This window comes from Heterocephalus glaber, unplaced genomic scaffold, assembly GCF_053883595.1.
Source record: "Heterocephalus glaber isolate CG9 unplaced genomic scaffold, H.glaber_assembly_v1.0 deba00001452, whole genome shotgun sequence".
NCBI classification, from domain to species: domain Eukaryota; kingdom Metazoa; phylum Chordata; class Mammalia; order Rodentia; family Bathyergidae; genus Heterocephalus; species Heterocephalus glaber.
Window position 1 is genome coordinate 13508177 of NW_028258302.1, and position 24099 is coordinate 13532275.

Genomic DNA, 24099 nt, shown 5'->3' on the forward strand with positions numbered 1-24099 from the left:
GAACTTTTTCTTGAATAATTAATAATGAGAAATTGAGCCCTGTATTAAATGGGATTCTATCATTGTTTTTATCCCTCCCCCACCCCCTAATCATGTCTTAGGCCCGTATCCCAGAAGGGGGCCTTCATGAACAGAGATATCTGGAAAGGGGGCAGCATGAAGGAGGGAGTTTTGAAGTCAGCCATCAGAAATGAAAGGCAAGCAAGAGCCCAGGTCAGAAGTCAGGACTTAAGAACAGATGTCCTGGGGGTAAAATAAAGATATTGATCCATTAATGTTAAAAGAATTTCAAAAATTCACTAAAACAGTAAAACAGCCAATTTCAAGGAAAGGGCATCACTAAGAAATACCATGGGGATGTGTATCTTAGACCCAAACTACAGACTGCAGCACAGGGTCAGGAAAGAGGGAGCCTGTGAACAGCCAAGGTGGTCCCTGAGGCATAACCTTTATGAGGCTTTAACACCTGATAACCTACTCCTTGTGTTTTAGAGTGTTTTAGAGGTAAGTGTGAACTGGCTTTGTAGCTTTGGTATAGAATTGGGTAGCGCTGTCTGTTGAATATAAGCCTTTATTATGGTAAGTAGGAGTAACGGTATGATTCTATTTTATATTCTGAAAGTTGTGTTCTAAGTTGGTGATGTAACTTTTTTATTATTTTTTATTTATTTATTTATTTATTTATTTATTTTTGAGACAGGGTCTCACTTTGTAGTTCAGGCTGGTCTTGAGCTCACTGTGTAGCCCAGGCTGGCCTTGAACTTGTGGCAATCCTCCTGCCTCAGCTTCCTGAGTGCTGGGATTACAGGTGTGCACTACCACATCTGGCAGATATTAGACTTTTATTTCTTGAGTTCTTTAATCTTGTTTTAAATTTGCGAGTCTTCATGAACTTTAGTGTGGTGTCAGGGAATAGTTGATCCCCTTTTTTGTGAGACCATTTAATTTCATTTACCCTAGATGTTGAAAAATGTCAGAATGTTGAAACAGACACAGGTGTAATTGATTGTGTTTGCCCGCCCCCCCTTTAAGCAGCCACATTGACTTTAAAAGATCAAAAATAATAAATTTACTTAGGACAGCTGGGTTATGGTCATGATAGTTTGATTGACAAACTATTTGCAAGCATGTTGCTTTCTTGGTAGGTCCTTTTTTTCCGTGCTGGAGATTGAACCCAGGGCCCTGCACATGCCAGACAAGTACTTTTCCACTAAGGTCTGGTCCCATTTCATTGGACCGAAATTTGTTAACCTAGTAAAAGTGAAGCAGCTTGGCAAACTTAATCTTTTTTTTTCTTTCTTTCTTTTTTTTTTTCTGGTACCGGAGATCAAACTCGGGACCTTGTACTTGTGAGGCAGAACCACTGAGCTAAATCCCCGGCTTTTTTTTTCTTTTCTTCCTTGTAGAGCTGGGGCCTTGAACCATAGCATCACGTATACCAGGCAGGTAGTTTATCACTGAGCCCATTTAGTTTATTTCTGAAATGGTTTTGGATGAAGCAAGTAGGCCCTTAGAACAGTTACAAAGTAATACTGAATTAAAATTTGATATAGATTTTCCTCTACCTCCTATTCTGAAGGAATTTTTAAGGTCTAGGGTTTTTTAAGGATAATTGTATTTTTCTCACCCCAGTGTGTCAATATCCTGTTAGAGGTGAACTGGGATTTTCTGTGTGAGCTTAACAGTATAGGCTTGAGTTTGGTTATTTCTTTATCACTAGGACTTTTTTCAACAAATTATTTGTTTTTGAGAAAGGAGGGCTGTGAGTTTAATTTTCTAGGTAATTGGGATATAGGTTTTGTTTTTTTTTAAGGTTCTTAATGATGTTATTTTTCTCTGTTTTCCTGGACTGGTGTTAAAATTTTGATAGTTAATTTATTGTTTAAAAAAAATTTTTTTTGAGACAGGGTCTCGCTATGTAGTTCAGGCTGTCCTTGAGCTTACTGTGTAGCCCATGCTGGCTTTGGACTTGTGATCCTCATGCCTCAGCCTTCCAAGTGCTGGAATTCAGGTTTGCACCACCACGCCCGACAGTAATTAATTTATAAGTTTGATACCATTGATAGCTTAGTAGAGAATAAATGTACATGACTTACTAGTATTTGCATACTTCGGATACAGAAATGACATTTGTTTGCCACTTCATATTTTTTATAAGCTGCAGTTAGGCGTGTGGATATTTGTCTTCTACACTGCAGCGCTTAACTTGATGAAACTGATTTTTTCTCTTCTCCCAGAGCTCATGTTCTCAAACTGATCTTGTGGAGCACTTCTTTCTGTTTACGTATAGGGGCAGCAGAACATGACGGTGGAATGTAGGTTTTAGGTTAGTATCTGGGTTTAAAGAATCCGAGGATGTTTGAGTAACCTTGGCAAGTTACCAAACTGCTTCAAGTCTTAGTTTCTTCATCTGTGAGAAAAGAGTAAACTTGAGTTGTGAAAAATTAATGTGTGTAAAGCACATGATCTAGAAAGGCATTTAAAAATAAGAATAGTTATTATAAAGAAATTTGAAGAAAAGGCTTCTAGTGGGCTAGAGTGGTTGTGTTAATAGTAGTTTGGAATCAACTAAAAAAAATCACTTGGTTGCTGTTGATAGTAACCTTCATAGTTGGAAGTATAGTATTCTTAGATTTCTGACCTGTTTTTCTCCCATCATTCATGCTTATAAACATTTTGGTCTCAGTCACCATTCCTTGAAAACTAATTAAATGCATCCTTGAGTACATAATATTGTCAATGTCTATTCACATCCATCACAGCTAGGTATAACTATTGTCTCTCTGCTGGTCTAATTTTTGCTGAGCCTTAGAACCAAAGACAGACTCCAGGGGTTGATGTGGGACCTCCAGAATGGGGATTGCACAGAATAATCTTATTTTTCCTCTATTCTTCTAGTCTGTTTTGTTCTGAACCCACACATGTTTTCGGAAGGACCAGATGGCTGACACTGGCTAATGGGAACCAAAAGACGAGTGAAAGTAACCTGGTTGTCACATACCCCCAGCTTAGAGGTGCTTCACCCTGCCCCAAGATTAATTTCTTTTTTCTCTGGAGACTTCACCCTGCTGTATCAAAAAAACTACTGCAGAAGTTGGGCATGTTCATAGGCCAGCTCTTTGGCAGGCAAAAGAGGATCACTTGGGCTCATGAGTTTGAGACCAGCCTAGGCAACATAGTGAGACCCTATCTCAAAACAAAATTTAAAAACTCCACTATCACCTGACTTACCTGAGTTAGATTATCATTCAAGCAGCAGCGTTTCTTAAATGAAAAAGATTATACTCATAAGTATGAGAAAGAAGGAGAAGCCCTGCACTTTTAAAAGGAACTGGGGATTTTGTGGTTTACCCTTGGGATTTTAAAATCATACACCTGAATTAAAATACAGCTCTACCACTTGTAAGCTCCTTGACATTGAGCAAGTTGCTTAACTTCTCCAAGCTTCAGTTTTCTCATTGTAAAATGAGAATAATAGTACATTCTTCAAATTTGTTATGAGGAATAAATAAAATATGGTTAATTTACTATGTGCCAGGCACTATGTTAAATACCCAACAGGCACTGGCCTTTATAATTATTAAAGAGCTCATAATCAAATGAGAAAATAAACACAAAAGAAAAAAGAACAAGGTTTGGAAAAACCATAAACACTCTGCTGTATATATTAAAAATTGAATAGGCCAGGGATGTAGCTCAGTGGCGCCTCGCCTGCCTGGCAAGCACAAGGTCCTGAGTTTGATCCCCAATACCAGAAAAAAAAATTTTTTTCTGAATAAAAACACTAAAGAAAGTGCTAAGACAAGTTTCTAAAGCTTCATAAAAGAGGTAATTCTCAAGCATAAGGAAGAATATTGAGATGATTCATCTTGTGAAGTCAAGTTCAGAGTTTAGAGAATGACATGAAGGTATTTAGGCATCATTTTAGACTTTATACAGAAGAAAGATTTGAGGCCGGGGATTTAGCTTAGTGGTTCTGCCGCCTGCCTTGCAAGCACAAGGACCTGAGTTAGATCCCGGTACCAAAAAAAAAAAGATTTCACAGCTGGATTTCCCTGCTGCAATGTAGAGATAGGTTGACTGAGTAAAAATAACCATAGCCTGAGATACGTATATTGATTGAACAGGTAGAGACAATCCTGAGGGCCCAGCAAAATGAAACAACTATAGAACTTGGCAGTAAGCCCAGTGGGTAATCAGAGGCGAGCAGTCAAAAGTGATTACAAGGTTGTTGGGAATGAATTAGATATCAGGGGATCTGGAAGAGAGAAATCATGAGGTAGGTTTTCTTCTTTGAAGGTGAGGAAAGATCAAGTGCAGACTGAGCTGTGGCCAACCGTTTGCAGACCAGGAATCCACACCAGCTCTAATCAGAGAGCTCTTGGTGTGCAGGAACTGCCAGTTTGCCGACGTGAAAAGAGCCCCAGACTGGGTAATGGTGAGCCCTGAAGTCGCACCCCAGCTCTGCCACTCAGTGAGCACGGGTAAGTCATCCACCTTCTCCGGGTGGCCTTGAAGGCGCTCCCTCTCCTGAGTTTAAAGAAAGGGAGGCCAGAAAACCCAGAACAGCCTCCTTCCTGTCTCAGGATAGCAAAGGACCTTAGGAAACTACTCATATGGTAGCAGCTTCCAGTTGTGGTTATAAACACCCTCTGTTACCAGGCAAATCCTATTGCAACCATAATCATTGATCCCGAGATGTAAATGTGGCACTGGTTAATTCTGCTGTGAGGGCCCAACTGCTGGTTCCCTGGAATGTTGCAGACCTTTGTAATCCAGGCAGTAACACTGTCTCATGCACAAGCTTTTCTTTTGAGTTGGCCTCTCCTGAGCTCTAGTGTTGGTTGCAGAACTATTTTGTTCTACAGATTTCCAAGACTTTATGCAGACAGCAAGAATTACTGTTTTTATTACTGTCTTATCAATGTGTCCTTTTTCACCTCAATAAGACGAAGTTGGCTGAAGCATAGGATCAACATTGAGTGCTTTGAAAGAAAGCTATTTGATTCCTGTTCACTGAATGCCATTTCTTTCAGGGTAGATTTAAGGGCTTTGCCCTTAAAATACAGTGCTACTGGCTCTAGATTGAGGGTTCAAGCCACCCCGTGGGTTAACTTCAACAGATGAAAATTTTTCCTTGGCTACAGCAACATCCCTAATCCTGACCAGCCATGGAGAGGTTCGGTTCTTACCAGGAAAATGAGTGAATGTGGGAATGGCTCACCACATTGGGAAAACAAAACTCACATCCTGCTGATGGTTGGCTGAGGACTGTCATGTCCACATACAAAGAAAAGCATATGGCACAGTTTTAGGACAAAGGTGAGCAGAGATCCACCGTGGAAAGGGGCACATTTTTCTTATAGAGAGAATATCCAAGGCATGCCCCTCGGTAAGCAGTGTTGGTGGGTGACCATGGTCACGCGCATGGAGGCTTGCTTTCCCTACTCATCACCACTCCCCAGCAGGTTCCCATGTCCAGCACCCCCTTAGTCACACCCTGCTAAGGCAGTCATTGGATGGCCCGTCTTCTGAACAAGCCCTGCTCATCATTTCTCAGGTGGACCTATTCTCTACTTTCTTTGTTCATTGAAGATATTTGGAAGACACAGATGGCCTAAGGGTTTGATAAACTGCATGCTCTTCAATAGAACACACAGAGAAAAAGGCGGGCCTAGAGCAGTGTTTGGTCTCATCAGTATCAGGCATTAGGATCAGGGAAAGCCTATTTGGCAACAACACAAGCTTGGGTAATGATTTTGGATGAGGAGTCTGGTAACATTTCTAAAATTGAAGTCTGGGACTACCTTAGTTTGAAAACCTGTCATTCTAGTTAGACGTTTGCAGACTTCTGACTGATACTTGAGCAGTATGTTAGCTGTGGCAAGAAGGCTAGAGCATTACACAGATAAGAATGGATTATAGTTTAGAACAGCCCATGTACTCAGCTTGCTTGCTTTGTGGCGTCCCAGTACCTGTCTAGACCTCGTGAGAGTAGTGGTGTTCATTTTTAGACATAAAGTGACAGCAAGTGCCTCTTTCTACCCTTCAGTCCTTTGACCCAATTTGTCAGAGTAGAACATGACCAGAGGAAAAGTTTGTGAGAAGGCAGTAACAGAAATGTTGAAGGATTATTTTCTGATTTTTTGTTTGTTTGTTTTGGTATTTTGTTTTTGAGACAGGATCTTGCTATGTAGTTTAGGCTGGACTTGAACTCACTCTGTAGCCCAGGCTGGCCTGGAACCCGTGACAGTCCTCCTGCCTCAGCCTCCCAAGTGCTGGGATTACAGGCATGAGCCACTACACTGGAGTTTTTCCTTTTAATTGAAAAGTTTTATGCATTTAATAGTAAGGCCTCATTGTCTGTTTGCACATAGTATGAGAAGGAAGATTAAAAGGCATGGCATCTGAGAGTAAGGTAAAGCGTGTTGGAGGGCTGTTTGTGCCTTTATTAGTCTCTGCTATATAAAGTCTCTAAGGTTGTGTTTAGATTCATTCTCCTTGATTCCTGGATCTTCTTCATTCTCACACTAGAATTATTGAAAGACGTTCTTTGTTTGTAATAGACCAGAAAAGGAAGTGTGTCTGCTGTTAGGGTTAGAGGCATTTTATCTGTTGGGTTATGTTTTGTGAGGTTTATTAGAGAACTGTTACATGTGTAATAGAGACACAGGCATGCGTACAATAGTTTGTATGCATCCACACCTCCCTACTTTGATAAAAGATTCATAAAGAGAGTACTTAGAGAAGACGTTAATTTCATATTACTTGCTGCAAAGCACAAGAAGAATGTTTAGGTTAATTTTTTTTTTTTTTTTGGTACTGGGGATCGAACTCGGGTCCTTGCGCTTGCGCAGCAGGCGGTGAAACCACTGAGCTAAATCCCCGGCCCAAAGGTTAATTTTAAGATTCTCTGATATTAGTTTACAAAAGGAGTTTTTGAAGGCACTAAAATTTAACTTACAGAAAGTTAAATTAAAATATTTAAATAAAGCTAATATTGAGACCCAGAGTTTTAAAAGTATTTTAGATAATAAAAATTAAATTTATCCCTGTCTGTTGCTTTTATGAACCTCTAGAACAACTATCTTGGACCTGACAAATTGTACAGTTTAAATTATCCATACTTAAAGCAAAAGGAGTAAAAATTTAACATTTATCTCTCATGCTTTGGGTGTTTGGATAAACTTTAGAAATAGGTAGTATAGTTCTCTCACTTCACAAATAAACTAAGACCCAAAGAAATGAAACGATTAAAATATGCTGTTCAGTGTTAGCTTCTATCAGAACCAGGACTAAAGCCCAGACCATTGCTTGCTGCTGCATTCTTACTGGTTTGGACTGAGGTGTCAGACCACAGGCTTTGAATGCCAGCTCTACTAGTTTTTAAAGTGAAGTTATTTAACTTTGGGCTTCAGTTTCTTTATCTCTGAAATAGGAATAATAGTACCTAGCTCCTAAGTGCTGTGAATATTAAATAAAATGTCTAATATAAGAGGTTACTTAAAGCCAGATAACATTTTATTGTTATCTATAGTCTTCCTGCCTTATTTGGGGAAATCATTCACTGTACTTATTCAGGGAAAGCAGATCCAAATAAACAGTAATTTGGTAGAAGCAGCCACACAACACTACAGTATTTTACTCTCAGAACAGGAGTTCCTGTCAGGTATGATTTGCTGAATAGGAAAGATTTTTGTTTTAATCTTCAGACCCATCCAGCATGCCAGTGGCAGAGAGAAGTGACAGTCAGATGCCTGATTTGAACCTTGGACTGGACTTTGACATTAAAATGCTCCAAACAGATTTTGTGGCTTTTTATAGAGGAATAGTTAAAATTCTTTTTGTGAAATAAGTTGGATCTTAAGTCAGCTATTTTATTAAGTGTCTTGAATCTCTCCCTACCCCTGCATTATGGCCACTAAGTGACCCACTTGTTGGAACCTTTAAGATATTTATTAGAGGACCGGGGATTTAGCTCAGTGGTTCCACCGCCTGCCTCGAAAGCGCAAGATCCCGAGTTTGATTGCTGGTAGCAAAAAAAAAAGAGAGAGATACTAGAGAAGGACTGTAAGGGTCATTTTCCTATAACCTCACAGATTGTCCCTCCAGCTCAGGAAAGAGGTATACCTTCAGCCTCAGCTTATAGAAAATTGAGTGTATTTATTAATTTTTCATTTTAAATAATTTTGCCTCCACTGAACAGATGGTGCTTACTTTCCTGAAAGGTCAGAGTGAGTTCTGCATGTAAGCCTTAGAGCACGATGATTTCAGAGCCTGGAAGAACACTTCCCACATGGGTCTGACAGAAGCATCATTTGGCATCCAAAACAGCTGGCATTCCACTTCAGTTACCCTGCAGAGCTTAGGGTCTAAAATTCTCTGACCCCTGAGGGAATAAAACCTTAATTTGGAAAGAAAACAGTTTGGATTTTCCTGTAATGCATGTGTTTAATCCTCAGGAGTCAGTGTTCTGACTTCACACTAGATGAGATCTGGTCATTGAGTGGTACCAAACCAGCAGCTAACTCCTAAGGGAAGGAAGCACATTTTACCATGCCCGTGTACTGTGTTCTCACTTGTCCCTCCCTATTAGCTGATGGCTTAGATCCATTTGATCATAAAATATCTTTAGGGAAACCAAAGTAAAGTAGATTTGTTTTTTATTTGCTTTATTAAAACTTTTATCTATGAAAATAATAGTATAGTTTTCCTGATGACCCATTCTACCTAGGAAAGGAAAAAGCAGCTACAGAATATTACCTATTATAAATTTTTAGTGACTGTAAAGCACTTTTGAACATAGTAAGTCAGTGATTTGGAGAGGCTTTACTGCCTGGTCAAATATAACAGCATGTTAAAAATCATTCCTATTAAGCTACTCAGCAGTGCTAGCCTATGGAAGGGTGAAACCACATTTTAAAGTCTTCATAGCCCATAAATTGGACTGGTGGCTTTTAAATTGTGTTTCTGCAAAGCACCTCCTGTTAGATAACTGGGTGTGTTTGTTTGTGTTTTAATGGAGTTGAGATTTAGTACCTCTAACAGTTTAAATGCCACTCAGACATTTGAACGTAACCCTCCAAAACTGGTCTACACTCTGTAACATAGCAAGTTGTCACCTTGAGAGACTTGTATGAAAAGAACTCCTAGTAAAAGAGAATTTCAACAACTCTAGGTTCTCTCACTTAAGGTGTTATTAAGTACATTACAGACTGGAATTATTTTTTGTTAGCAGGCTGGATGCCTGTTTCTAGTGTCAGTGTTGAAATGCAGAGAAGCACTAGTCAGTGTTTGCCACATACACAGCATTGTTAGCATCTAAAGAAATTGCTTGTAACTTTCCTTTGTGATTAGATAGGATCAGCTAGATTTTGGTTTTTAAATATCAACAGTGGGCACAAAGCTAGACTTTTCATAGCTGTGTTAGACCAAACTAAATAAATGCTTATTGATAACATAGTTTACGGGGTGTTTGTTTAATCTTGCTTGTAAGTATCTTGCAAATTATGTGCTTTACAAATTGTATTCTTCGCTGGGCATTAATAGGATTTGAGGGGTTTGTTTTCTGTCCACTTTGTGTTAAACCACCATATCCCTTTGCTGGGAAATTCCTAGCAGTTTCATGTAAAGATGTTTTTCACTGATGATTTCTAGAGCAGTTAATTCATTTGTGACTAATTTGTTCAGGTACAGGAACAGGAACTTTATAAAGATTTGGTTTTTCTTCACAGTGGAGGTTTAAAATACCGTGATTTTTACCTGCTGTGTTACTCCAAATATGATTTAACAATTAATACAACAGTGCCTGACTGTAGATCTAATTGTTTCTAAGATAACTCATAAAACTTCAAAAAAAAAGATGTTTTCATGTGATGTTTTAAGAGCAGACATTCAACTTGTGAAGTTATATATTTTGATGCCTTAACCCAAGCATCCCTTGGAGATCTTTGCTGTTGCCTCCATCTACATGGGGAAATGAAGTGCTGTCTGTATATTGTCTATATGTCTAGGCAGCTCCCCTCTAGAAAGATAGGGGTCTACCTTGAAAAGTCTCCCTACCTCTTGCAGTGCCTGTTGGCACAAAAAGCAAAATGGTTTCAGTTAAGGAGAGGAGAAAACTGACCCTTAGTTTGCAAAAAACCCACTTGACCTTTGCTAAGCATGAACCTCATTGCTTTCTCTTGAATGCTAGTGAAGCTGGATGTCAAACTGATGCCAACTGGGATTTTGTTTGCTTTCTTCTAGGTATGGTTTTGTGGAGTTTGATGATCTGCGTGATGCAGATGATGCTGTTTATGAACTGAATGGCAAAGACCTTTGTGGTGAGCGAGTAATTGTTGAGCATGCCCGAGGCCCACGACGAGACGGCAGTTACGGTTCCGGACGCAGTAAGCATTTGAAGGGCATATTTGTATCAATGACATGCCTTTGTTATTAAATGTTAATTTTAAAAAGTAATTAATATTACATTTAAATGTATTGATGTTTACGCTGTTTATTTTATAAATTTTGTATCTTTTTAAATGTAGAATTGCAAATAAATGTCTTTGATAGTATTTAATTTAATTAATGACAAATTTCTTGTTTTAATACTTTATAAATGTTTAATGATGTGTGTTTGTTATTTTTTTTCTCTGTAATGCAATTGTTTAACATAGATTTAACAAAGACCTCAATGTTTTAATTAAAAGACTCCTTTGAGGCTAAGATGACTGCCTGTTCCATTTGCTGACCTTGAGTTACCTTTCCATGCGTGGCTCTTTGAACCTGTATGGCCCTTGGCTGACCAAAAACAGGAAGCCATGTGACGACCGCAACCTTTCCCCATTAGACCTGGGTGGTGAGGATCCTGAGGGTTAGACACAGATGAGATTAAACTGAAATAGGTGCCTGAAAATCTTTTTTTTATACAAAATATTCACAAAAACTTTAATCACTGTGAGTAACAACAGGAACTGATTAGTAATTTGGTTACTTATTTCTAAATTATTAAATTTAAATTTAATATTTTAAAATTTATGCATGTTAATTATAAATATTAATGATTATATACTTACAACTTTATAAATTAAATTTTCATGTTTAATAGCTTTTTATAAAAATTAATTTAAAATTAAGGGTGGGATTAGAGTTAAAATATATGTGCTGCTGTTTGGGGTGGGGAGTAAAGAATATATTTTAAGGGGAGTATGTTTTGTGTTACCTTTTGTTTTTCCTCCACTGACCTAATCTTATGTATTTGGACCTTCCAAAGGTGGATATGGTTATAGAAGAAGTGGCCGAGATAAATACGGCCCTCCCACTCGAACAGAGTACAGACTTATTGTGGAAAATTTGTCAAGTCGGTGCAGTTGGCAAGACCTAAAGGTTTGGGCCTCATTATCCTTCTGGGGTAAGATTGGGCAGGAGTTAACATTAGAAAACAGGTAAATTTACGTGTGCATACACCGGATGTAATGGTGTTGTGTCTCTGAAAGCTTCATCAGAACATTTGGAAATTCTCCAATTAAAATTCCCATGAGAGGGCCGGGGATTTAGCTCAGTGGTTCCGCTGCCTGCCTCTCAAGCGCAAGGTCCTGAGTTCGATCTCCGGTACCCAAAAAAAAATTCCCACGAGAGTACAAAAAGACACCAGAATTTCATTCATACTGCTTATTGTGAGGCTGTCACTCTAAGGACAAATCTTTTATGAAATTTTCCTCTATAGACAATGTGACAAGAAGATGCCAGTATAGTTTCTTGCCAGTAAAAGATTAGAACCACCAGTGTTTCTGGAAACACTAGCTGTAACGTGGAAATTTATGTTAGCTTCCAGTATGGATCCTTGTAGGTGAAACTGACAAGTAAAAAGAATGATTAGTTTCCTGTCTTATTTGCGGGGGGGCACCAATAAATAAGACATTGCTAGCAAAATGAGTGAGTACATTTAAGTTCAGCAGAGACAAGTTAGGAATCCTGTACATTTGTGTCGTCTACACTTAAGGCAGTATCTTTTTGTTAAAATTTGCTTTTGCTCCCAACAATGTTCAGATAACAGACAAAATCCAGAAAAGCTTAAATCATACAGTTGGTCTTAAGAGAAGAGCTGAGAACAGGACTTGACTCTCCGTGTGGAGATTTTTTACATTATGTTGCATTGTGTTGACTATCAGCATTATAGGAGACCCTTACTGAATGTCTACCAGTGAAGTTGTGCTTACTGGAGGAATGACATCAGAATTCTGAGAGCTAGGCATTGAATATTGTGAGTAGTGCAGCAGGCACCCTCCCAACCCCTACCCCCATACTGAGAACTGAACCTGGGGCCTTCACACTGAGCTACATCCCTAGACCTTTTTTGAGACAGGGTCTAACTGAGTTGCCCAGGCTGGGCTGGAACTTGCAGTCCTCCAACATTAGCCTCCCAGAGTGCTGGGATTACAGTCATGTGCCACCACACCTGGCAAAAGTTACTGTCTTGGGCCAGGGATTTATCTCAGTGGTTCTGCCACCTGCCTTGCAAGCGTAAGGACCCGAGTTCAATCCCCGGTACCAAAAAAAAAAGTTACTGTCTTCATGAGTACAAAATGCCAAGCCTTCATGTAGTGTCACTAAATATTCTACTAATATCTTATAAAAGTTTTCAATTTTTTTTTTTTGGTACTGGGGATCAAATTCGGGACCTTGCACTTGCAAAGCAGGCAGCAGTCAATTTTTTGATGAAAATGGGAATCTGGTTAGCTGCCTTAGTTGGCTTTATACTTCTGTGTCGTTGGACAGTTTTACTCTCAGAAAAACAGCAATTTTCTGGTAAGTTGAGGTTTCCTTAAGAGCAAGGCTTGGATTGAAGCATAGTTCTGCCACTTAACCATTTTTGTGACCTTAGCAAGTTCTCTACCTCTGTGTCTATTCTTCAACTATAAAATTGGATTAATACTGGGCTGGGGTTGTAGCTCAGTGGCACTGCACCTGCCTGGCAATCGCAAAGTTCTGAGTTTGATCCCCGGTACCAAAAAAAAAAAAAAATTGGATTAATACTAATTTCTAATCAAGGTTATTGTGAGAACTGAGTACATTTTTATTAAAAAGTCTAGAATGTTCCTGGCACAAAAAATGTTATTAATCAAGAAAATGCAAAAATTAATTTAAGAAATCTTGTTTTAAAATCTGTAATGCCCAATGCAGTGCCATTGATGTGAAAATGAGGTACTAGTATACTGTCGATAACATTGAGAGTGGTAGTTTCATCTCTCATGTGGGTGGTGTTAAGAATTGTTCCAGGAGTGTTACTGCTAACGTTCATATCCTACTCATTGGTTTACTACCTGAATGACCTTGAGCAGTTTACTTAACATTTCTGATTTCACTTTCCACATCTCTAAGATGGAGGTGACGATTTTATCTACCTTGTATGGTTATAGTTAGGACTGAGTCGCTTAAAACATGTGTAACAAACGTTCAGTAAGTTAGCTGATTTTATTACTAATCTGGAAGTGTGACAAGATAAAAGTAGTGACACTTTTTAAGCATCACCAGAATGATCCTGTATCTCATTTTGCCAGGGCAGTCCCAGCCTTGTCCTGAATACCCTCCTCATTCATTGTTAAGGGTATCCCACTTTGGATGGCTCCCTGCCTTTTACCCAGAATCCTTACTCCTGGAAATAATTCAACTGAAAAAAGAAATTTTTATACCAAGATGTTCTTGATTGATTATGAACAATAGCAAAAATCTGGACATAACCTAAAAGTCTTAACAATTGAGAGACCCTCAGAAAAAGTATTGGGCCCACAAACTATGAAGATTGTGTATATGTTAAAACATGTAAACATGTTTATGATGCAGTGAGCAAAGAATCGATATAAAATGACCTGTTTAAGGACCAGGGATGTGTTTGAGGACCAGTGGTAAAGTGTTTGCCCAAAAATGCCATTAAAAACAATGAATGAGGGCTGGGGATTTAGCTCAGTGGTTCTGCCACCTGCCTCGCAAGAGCAAGGTCCCGAGTTTGATCCCTGATACCGGAAAAAAAAAAAAGTGAGCAGAAAGCCTTTAAAGGGCCAGGGATTTAGCTCAGTGGTTCCACTGCCTGCCTCACAAAAACAACGAATGACAGTTTGTTATTTGTGGATGTGGTGAATATTTCAGAAAAGAAATATACAAAAATGAACTCCATTGACTATTCATACATTTGTTCTCCAGATACCTATTTGTATATTATATATATATAAATATGGGGGAAATTAGCAATAAGTAAATTGTTTGAAAAAATTTATTAAAGACATAGCCACTAATCCCTTTGAATACTTCCCTCACTTCAAACACATCCCAGTTTCATTTTCTTTTCAAATACGGAAATCACGTGGCCTATAGTACCTTAGTTGTATTGTCATTAAACGTTTTTGAGACGCGGTCTCACTATGTAGTTCATTCTGGCCTTGAACTCATAGTAAACCTCCTGTCTCAGCCTCCTAAGAGCTAGGATTATAGTCATGTGCCATCACACCTGGCCCCCCTAAACCATAGTGAAACCTGAAAGAGAATGAGGAAGAAGGCTTGTGGTGGCGGGACATGGATGGTCATGCCACTTTGAAACTAGGCAGTTAGCTTCAAAGAAGATGGGCAGTTAGTTTAATTTCATCATCATAATAGTGGATTTGCTTATGTTTTACCAATTCCTATATATATTTTTTTCAAGCATGGATATATAATGAAATATAAAAGACTTAACTTTGAACCAGGCATGGTGTTGCACACCTGTTATCCCAGCACTCTTGGGCCGGGGATTTAGCTCAGTGGTTGCGCCGCCTGCCTCAAAAGCGCAAGGACCAGAGTTCGATCCCCTGTACCAGAAAAAAAAAACAAAAACAGCTTCTGCACAATCCTAGCACTCTGGAGGCTAAGGTGGGAGGATCACCAAAAGTTCGAGAGGCTAGCCTGAACTACATTATGACACCTTGTCTCAAAAAAACCAAAAATAAAGAAGAAAAAAGACCTAACTTAAATGTAGTGACATTACATGCTATAAATAAATAATTTGGCAGTATAAAATTTAGGAAATGATAATTTAAAAATTTATATTCACAAGTATATTTAAAGGAGCAATTTAATATTTGTTTATTATTATCTCTATCACCTAATCCCTGCTGCTTTAAAGAACCTCAGTAAATGGTGGGTATATGGAAATATTTAAGCATACACTTCATTCTCAGGGAAGCTTTTTTTTTGGTACCGGGGATCAAACTCGGGTCCTTGCGCTTGTGCAGCAGGCGGCGAAATCACTGAGCCAAATCCCCAGCCTGAAGCTAACATTTTTTAAGTGAAAAGGAAAGCTTTCACTTTAATGATTGCATTAGATATTTTAGCAAAATGTATCCTAATATACTCAAGGTTGTTGGTTTTTTTTAAGGATTATATGCGTCAGGCAGGAGAAGTCACCTATGCAGATGCTCACAAGGGTCGCAAAAATGAAGGAGTGATTGAATTTGTATCTTATTCTGATATGAAAAGAGCTTTGGAAAAGTTGGATGGAACTGAAGTCAATGGCAGAAAAATCAGATTGGTTGAAGACAAGCCAGGTTCTAGACGGCGCCGGTCCTATTCCAGGAGCCGGAGTCATTCAAGGTACCATTAACGGTGTCTTTCTTGTGGTGGCAGTCACCACCAGTTTATTAATGATCACACAGATAATCAGCTGATGTTCCCTGTTTGGGTGCTCCATAGCATGATCTCATCTGGTTCAATAAGTTGAAACTTTGAATTGAACATTTATTTGTAAAACTCTTGAACTCTTTTGTCATGAGTACAAATAGAAGTAAAGTCCTCTCTCTGAGACAGAAACCAGTGACCTTTCACACTTCTTCTGGGGACACCACAGTCATACACTAGGAGCACACATGGCCACTGGTTTCTTGGTTACTCTGCTAAATACAACAGCTACTGAAGAGTGGAGATTTCATCATATTTGGCAGTTGTTCTGCCCACAGGCCAGCAATCAAGTTAAGTGTCAGGCAAGTGTTGGAGAGCAAGACAACTCTGACCCTGCACTTACTAGAGAAGACCAGTATTAAGCAAATGGTTACCATGCTGACAGGTTCATTGAAGGAAATGCACACAGCACAAGTAACCTGGAGAGTTGGCAAAGGCTTCCCTAATGACGCCATAAAAGCCTAGCCTGAAAAGATGAATTGGAGAGACAGAAGGCAGAGGGGGCAGTGCCCTTCTAGCAGAGAAAGATGTTCTTGAAGGCCTGGGGGAAGGAGAGTCTCCCAAATTAGAAAGGACAGTGCCAGGACTGAAATGAAGGAGAGTGGCTTGAGATAAGGCAGAGAGGGGCCAGATCATACTGAGACTTGGGATAGGTTCTGGGTATAAGGAATGAGAAGTCACTGGAAACTTGTATGCTTTTGAGCTTTTGCTTTTTAAATTTTTTATGAGAAACTTCAAATATATAAAGCATTGGAGAAAATCATTTAATGAGCCCAGAATCCCATTACGTCTATCACCCGGTTTTTAAAATTCTATCATTATTAAGATAATCTATCCTTTTTAATAATTCTATCATTTAATATCTAGTTTGTATTTATACTTTCCCAGTCGTCTTAAACAGATATTTTTGTTTTGTTTTGTTTTGTGGTACCAGGGATCGAACTCAGGACCTTGTGCTTGAAGGCAGACGGCAGCACCGCTGAGTTAAATCCCCAGGCCTTAAACAGATACTTTTGATACTTGGTTTGGTTGTTTCAGAATCCTGCATAGGAATCGCATCGTAGTCAGATGGCATGTGTCTTCACATTCCTTCTAATTACTGGCATTTCCCCCTTCACCCTCTATATTTCTCATGTATTTATGTTGAAGAAGCAAGGTCATCTGTTTTGAAGATTTTCCCACAGTTTAGATTTTGCTAACTGCATCATTAGGGTAGAGTTTAACACGTTCCTTTATCCCATCTCCCATATTTCCTATAAACTCATTGAGATCTTGGGACATCAGAAAAAAGACCTTTTTTATTTTTTTGGAGGCAGGGTCTTGTTATGTGATTCAGGTTGGCCTTAAACTCTCAGTGATCCTCCTGCCTCAGCCTCCTGAGTGCTGGGATTATCGGCACTGGCGCTGGTGCTGACCAAAAAAAAAAAAAAGACATTTTAGCAACACCACATCATGGTAATACTTTGTACATGCTTCATATTGTACAACTTATGAGATATCTGCAGATGTCCTGCTTTGAATGATGATGGATGGCTAAGTGCACCCAGAGTTGTCCGCCTGAACCATCCTAACTACCAGCTTGCAGAATATTTAGTGCCCTAGCAGCCTTTGAAAATGAGAAGGGTCACTGGTTAGGATCATTGTGAATAAGTTCTTGGATGTATATGTATCTGATATCTGATCTGTGATAGTCAATTTTTACATCTTTTTTATTAATGCATATTGATTATACAGATCCGTGGGTTTCATTTTGGCACAGCTGTACATACACATAGCATACTTTGATCATTTTTACCCCCTTTCCCTCCCCTCCCCACAGGTTTTACTTTTTTTATTTTTTTTGTTTCAGTGCTTATATTTTGATCTTAAACATCCCTCTACAGTCAGGATTTTTTTTTTTTTTGGTACTGGGGATCAAACTCAGGAACCTCGCGCTTGCCAGGCAGGCGCTGTGCCTCTGAGCTACATCCTCAGCCCACAGTCAGAATTTTTTAATGCTTTCATTGTTCTCTCTGTGGTCATTGGAAGCCCTTCAGGTTGGCTCCTGTGTCTTCTTTCTTTTGTTTTTGTTTGATGTTTATGTAAATGCACTTTACTATTTCCTCATGCCTTTAATTGTAGTCATTCTCAAACATAAAAGTTGAAAGACTAGTTCATGAATACTTGTATGTCCCTTCCAGCTTTAAAGGTATTTTGCCTTTTCTTTCTCTCCTCTCTCCCTGTATATATGCAAATACACACACACACACACACACACGCACGCACGCACGCACGCACACACACTATACATCTATTTTGTGTTTGAAAGAGTTGTGGAAATTATGGAACTTCACCCTCATAATTCAGTGTGTCTCCAAGAATGATTATAGCCACAGTTTCAGGTTCTCCCCTAAGAACATTAACAGCATGTAATTTCATCAGTCACCTAGTGTCCAAGCTTATTCAGATTTCCCCAGTTGTTCTATGGGTGTCTTTATAGATTTTTTTTCCTGATCAGGATCTAATCTAGTCATATATTACAAAAGGTTATTAAGTCTCATTAAGCTGGCGGTCCCCCCACACACACATCATGACAGTTATTTTTCTTAGGTTTTTAAGTACTATTCAATATTCTGAATTGATCTGTTTCCTTTTGTAACTACTGAGTAATTCTTTATCCCCTGGACTTCCTATAAGGGGGAATTGAGTTCTGAAGAGGTCTGATAGAGATGCAGGTTAGACATTTCTGGTAAGAGCCTTCATAGGTAATGGTGCTCAGAAGGCTCTGAACATTTCCCTCTCCACATCCCAGTGATGTGTCCTAGGCCTATCTTGTGCATTTCCTGCCCTATACATGGGATCAATCATTACCCCAAAGAGCACCAGTTGCCTTCAGTAGGAAGTACTAAAAAAAAGTTTGCAGTCTGGGCTTATTAATGGTTTTCTGAAGCTTGGGGAAGTCGTTTTGTTTTGGGTTTTTTTTTTTGCTACCGGGGATCAAACTCAGGTCCTTGCGCTTGCGAGGCAGGCGGCAGAACCACTGAGCTAAATCCCTGACCCTAGAGAAGTCTCTTTAAGACAGCTCTCCAGTCACAGAGAGGGGAAGAGAAAGTAAAGGGAAGTGTTTGCAGGAGGGCAAGGTGGGAGACTCATTGTGCTTCCAGGGAGGGATGGTGGTGGCCTAGGGAGGCAGCAGTCAAGGCAGGTAGACTTCAGAGGATGAAGAGACAGAACCATTGGCATATAAAGGGATGGAGTTAAGGATGGCTATCGTTTCTCATGTGAAGAACTGGGTAAACCACAGTGGCATTAGTGGCAATAGCCCAGAAAAAGGAGCAGATCTAGGGAGAAAATTGGAGTGTGCTATTTAGGTAGAATGTTTGCAGGAGGCTGGGTCTACAAGTCTAAACACAGGAAAGAATTTGTGAATTTGTGTCTAGCCAGAGCTGTATTACTATTTTCTTTTTGGTGGCATGATACTGGGCATTGAACCCAGGGCCTCGTGCATGCTAGGCAAGTGCTCTTCCACTAAGCTATATCTCCAGTCTTTTTGTTTATTGTTTATTGTTTTGTTTTGTTTTGTGTTTATTGTATTTTGAAGCAGGGTCTAATAAGTTGATCATACTGGCCTGGAACTTGATTCTCCTGCCTCAGCCTCCCAAGTAGGTAGAATTAACAGCATGCACTAGCGGACTCGGCTGGAAGTGCCCATGTTTTGATTGAAAGAATGTTTTGGGGTCAGTGGTGGAGCACTTGCCTAGCATTCACAGGGCTCTAAGTTCAATCCCCAGCACCACAAATAGAAAAGAATGTCCTGCTTGACTCTAATTAGCCCTTTGTCAGCAAGTTAAAATTTTCTTTCTCCCCATAGGTCTCGCTCTCGAAGCAGACATTCCCGGAAGAGCAGAAGCCGAAGTGGTAGCAGCAAAAGCAGTCGATCCCGGTCCAGGTGGGTCTGCCTTGGGATCGGGGAGGTTGGCAGGAAACACCTGCACCATGACTCACTTTGATTTTACCTGTCACCCATCTTCGCACTGGCTGTTCCATCTCCACATTAGAATTGGGGGGACCAGAGAGCAGTCCTTGGCCATGCAGCCATGCATCACTCTCTGTGGTCTTTTCATCCCTACTAGCATGAAGTGTGACACCATATGCCATATCTCCTCAGGTCGGGCTCCCACTCCCGGAGCAAGAGCCGCACTCGAAGCCAGAGTCGTAGCCGCAGCAAGAAGGAGAAAAGCAGGAGCCCCAGCAAGGATGATAAGAGTCGCAGCCGTAGCCACAGTGCGAACAAGAGCCGCAGCAAGAGTAAAGACCACACTGAAGACAAAATCCAGAACAATGACAGCACTGGGAAACCCAAAAGTCGGAGTCCCAGCCGGCATGAAAGCAAAAGTAAAAGTAGGAGCAGGAGCCAAGAGAGGAGAGTGGAAGAGGAGAAGCGAGAGAGCATGAGCAGGAGCCAGAGCCAGGAGAAGAGCCGCCTCAAGAGCAGGAGTCGGAGTCGGAGCAAAGCGGGCAGCCGCAGCCGGAGCCGCAGCAAAAGCAAGGATAAGAGGAAGGGCAGGAAAAGAAGCAGGGAGGAGAGCCGCAGCCGCAGTCGTAGCCGCAGTAAGAGTGAGCGGAGCAGGAAGCGCAGCAGCAAGAGAGACAGCAAGGTGACCAGCAGCAAGAAGAAAAAGAAGGAAGACACCGACCGCTCGCAGTCCAGGTCTCGGTCCCGCTCAGTGTCAAAGGAGCGAGAACACGCCAAAGCTGAGTCTGGCCAGGGGGAAGGCCAAGGGGAGAGTGAAGATGCTGGCCCTAATCCGGAGACCCGATCCAGGTCAAGATCCAATTCCAAATCAAAACCAAACCCTCTGACAGAATCACGCTCCAGATCAAAGTCGGCTTCAAAAACCCAGTCTCGGTCTAAGTCTCGATCCAGGTCTGCTTCCAGATCGCCCTCCCAATCTAGATCCAGATCCCATTCGAGGTCCTAACCGGCTACGACCACGGCTGGAACTACCCGAGAAGTTTTTTGTACATGTTTGGTAGCCGTAGCACAAGTGATTGAGGTAGAACATCCGTCACTGCTGTACATTTTTAACTCCCCTAATGGTGTGTCTATAATTGTTAAATCTAAGTGCTTCCTCTCAGTAAAGCCTCCTGGCGCCAGGCCTTCCTGCTCGACTGAAAAAAATCTTCTCTTCGAAACTCCCTTTCCTCATGGCCCACAGTAGAATATCCAAAATGCCTTGGCTTTCAGGCCTGGCCTTTCCTACAGGGAGCTCGGTACCTGGACAGCTTTAAGGCTGGAATGATGGCATAGGTAGGTATGGTGAGTTCAACCATTTTTGCCCTTGAATTGATGCCCTTTGATGTATGCCATTTAGTGAAAGTGCTAAGTCTTCAGTTTCTACCACTTTGGTTTCATATTTTTGGACTTAACAAAGTTGTGAATAGCACAGTCGAGGAAAACTGATACCTGCAGTAACCCATAGGAAATAAACTGTAGAGTTCCATATTCTGGTATTGTGATTATATTGTTTTATATTAAAAAAAAAGAAAAGAATTTTTTTTAATTTTATTTTTCCCCGTCTTGCAAAGTATAGTGACCCCTGTTTCCATTAAATTTGAATAAAGACTATTTTTGCTTGACAAAATTTCATGGTGCTTGAATCAGAGTTGCATTTCCTGATGTATCTTGATTTTTCCTTCGCATAAGATGTTCATCTGTCATGGCTGTTTTGTTCCTTGGGATCACCTGTGGTAGGGAGCCAGCACTTCCCAAAGAACTTTTCTCACCAGGGTAATAAAGGCAAGTTTCCCGGAATTTATGATTTTGGGATTCTGATTAAGTTTGTGGCCACGCTGATGAGAAATGAAGTCATTTGGAAATTTGGAGCATTGTCAGTGAGTTCTTCATGAACATGGACTTCTTCCATGCTTTTTGTTGAACTTGCCATGATCCTATGCTATAATCCTCTAATCACTAGGATTTGAGCTAATTCACAACCGGGGGGGAAAATGATCCTGGGATTACCTTGTCCCAGTGATTCTTGCACTGCAGGAGGTGCCTGACAGTGGTTCCAACCTGGTCTCAGCATTGGCACTACTGAGGGCTATCAAAATGGAGAGGAAGCTACAGTACCCTCAGAGTGTCTGCAGCAAGCTCGGGGGGAAGACAGCCGTTTCTCACACAGCTGTCTTCTCAGCTGTACACCAAACCCATAGGGTGCTCTGGGAGTATAAAAGCAGAGTGTCTCCTCATGCCTCTAATCTCTGCACTAGAAAGGCAGGAGGATCACTGAGTTCAAGGCCAGCCTGAACTACATAGCGAGATCCTGTCTCCAAAAACAACTTCAGATCAGAGGCATCAAAGTTTACCTTTGGGATTTGGGTGTGGGAGTAAGAGAAGCTTCTCTGAGCACAGCCATGGAGCTGGGAGAGCATGTCCAGTGGACCTGTGAATGTGGGGCTTGATGATGGGCATTAGGGAGGCGAGCTAGCAAGACAGATTGGATCCTAGACAGCTTCAGTACAAGGAGGAGGGGTTCTGCCTCCATCCAGGACCAGGGGCTCTGAAAGTGAGCCAGCAGGGTGCAGGGAGTAAGTAGACCTTTGTCCTGGACCTGGCAGCAATGAGGATCTGGATCAGGAAACCAGCACTTCTTGACACACAATGCCTGGGCCGGGGATTTAGCTCAGTGGTTTCACCGCCTACTTCACAATTGGAAGGTCCCGAGTTCAATCCCTAGTACCAAAAAACAAACACATACAATGCCAGATGCCATGGGGCCTGGTCAGAGGCAGTGACAGGAGGCAGCGAAGAGGAGCAGCCTGAGGAAGGGTGCTCAAGTGGTTCCAAGATGATGAAGCAGCTCTTTGGTTCGGCGGGGAAAGTGGAGGTGATTTGGATCCATTTAGAAAGACAGATGTTTGGGAGCAGACTGGGCAGCCAAACTAAAGAAATGAGTATCCTTAGAGCTTCCCACATCTTACCTGAGTGCATTCTTTGACATCTTGACAAGGTGAGGGATCCACTAAAATTTCCCCTACCTCAAAGGGTGTCATGTTGGTCTCCAGGGAATGATGAGAGTTCATTACTCACTTTCTCCCTGTAAGGATGAGGACATTGCTTTCTTTCATAAATTCAAAAGCCCACACTGGGGAGTAGCTTAGTGTATGCTTAGCATGCTCAAAAACCCTGCGTTCATCCCTAGTGCCAAAAGAAAAGAGTTTTTAAAATATTTATATTAATTTCATGCTAACACAGCAACTCCCTTTTCTCTTATGAGTATTGGAAAGTTCTCACTTAACTATAAGCACGTTGATTGTAGCCTAATGAATTTAGCACTGTGTTCTTTGAATTTAATGGTATGGTATGGGAATTACATTTGTACATAGGATTTCCAGCGGTGGTCGGCAGTTTTTACATTTATTTATATTAGACTCTGGATAAAGAAAGCAACATGAGAAAAACGCAACCTGTCACCCACTGAGTTCTGAATGTGCACCAGAGATAACATTAGGGACTCTCCTATGTAGTTTTAATCTTTTCTCAGTAAAATCCTGGGATCAGTAGTTTTAGATCCCAGTGCAAATGAGACTAGCATAATGACCAGCCACCACATTTAGCAGTTTCTCATAAGGCTAAACATATTCTTACTATCCTGCAGTGTCTCTCCTTGGTATTTACTTGAATAAGTCGAAAATGTGTCTACACAAAAACCTGCATTCGAATACTTAGACCACCTCTTCACAATTATCAGGCCTTGTCAGGAAGCAATCGAGATAGCCTTCAGCAGATGAATGGATAAATACACTGGTACCAGTGGCAGCCTGATGGCCCCTACACTTCCCATCTCCAGGGCCTGCCAACATGGCCCCCACCTTATCTTTTTTTTTTTTTAAGTTGTGATCAAAAAGGTCCAGTAAATATAGTAAAAGAGATGTTGCCATTAATCCCCCTCACAACCAGGTGTGCTGAGGCAGGAAGATCACTATGAGTTGAAGGCTAACTTGGGCTACATAGTTTAAGGCTAGCCTGAACTACAGAGTGAGACCCTGTCTCAAAACCAAAAAAGAAAAACATTAACCCCCCCTCACTGCAAACACACTTAGTATTTTTGCTACTTTCTGCAGCATTCTGGAAGTCCTCCCTCTTTCATTAGTGTCTCGTTGTGCTGTCATGGCTGCTTCCATGTCCTGAATCCATTCAAAATGTTTGCCTTTCATGGTCATTTTGACTTGGAAGAGCAAAAGTTCCACAGTACTGTATCTAGTGAATAAGGTGGGCGGAGATGCACTATGATGTTTTACAAGCCTGCTCTTAGGTTGGATGGCACTCAATGTATTTTTTGGTCACTCTTCCTAAACACACAAAAGAGGACTTCCAGAACTGCTTCAGAAAGTGGCAAGAACAATGAGATAAGTATTTGAAGAGAG

General features: G+C 40.7%; 1 protein-coding gene across 1 annotated transcript in view; it reads left to right on the plus strand.

Moving 5' to 3' along the window:
- Srsf4 (serine and arginine rich splicing factor 4) overlaps positions 1-21314 on the plus strand; it is a 29261-nt gene extending 7947 nt beyond the window's left edge. Inside the window, exons 2-6 of the mRNA XM_004850782.4 lie at positions 10249-10391; positions 11258-11370; positions 15392-15606; positions 19541-19618; positions 19838-21314. Coding sequence (XP_004850839.1) covers positions 10249-10391; positions 11258-11370; positions 15392-15606; positions 19541-19618; positions 19838-20651 — 1363 coding nt within the window. The 3' untranslated portion in view covers positions 20652-21314. The remainder of the gene's footprint in view (positions 1-10248; positions 10392-11257; positions 11371-15391; positions 15607-19540; positions 19619-19837) is intronic.
- Positions 21315-24099: the final 2785 nt, after the last annotated feature.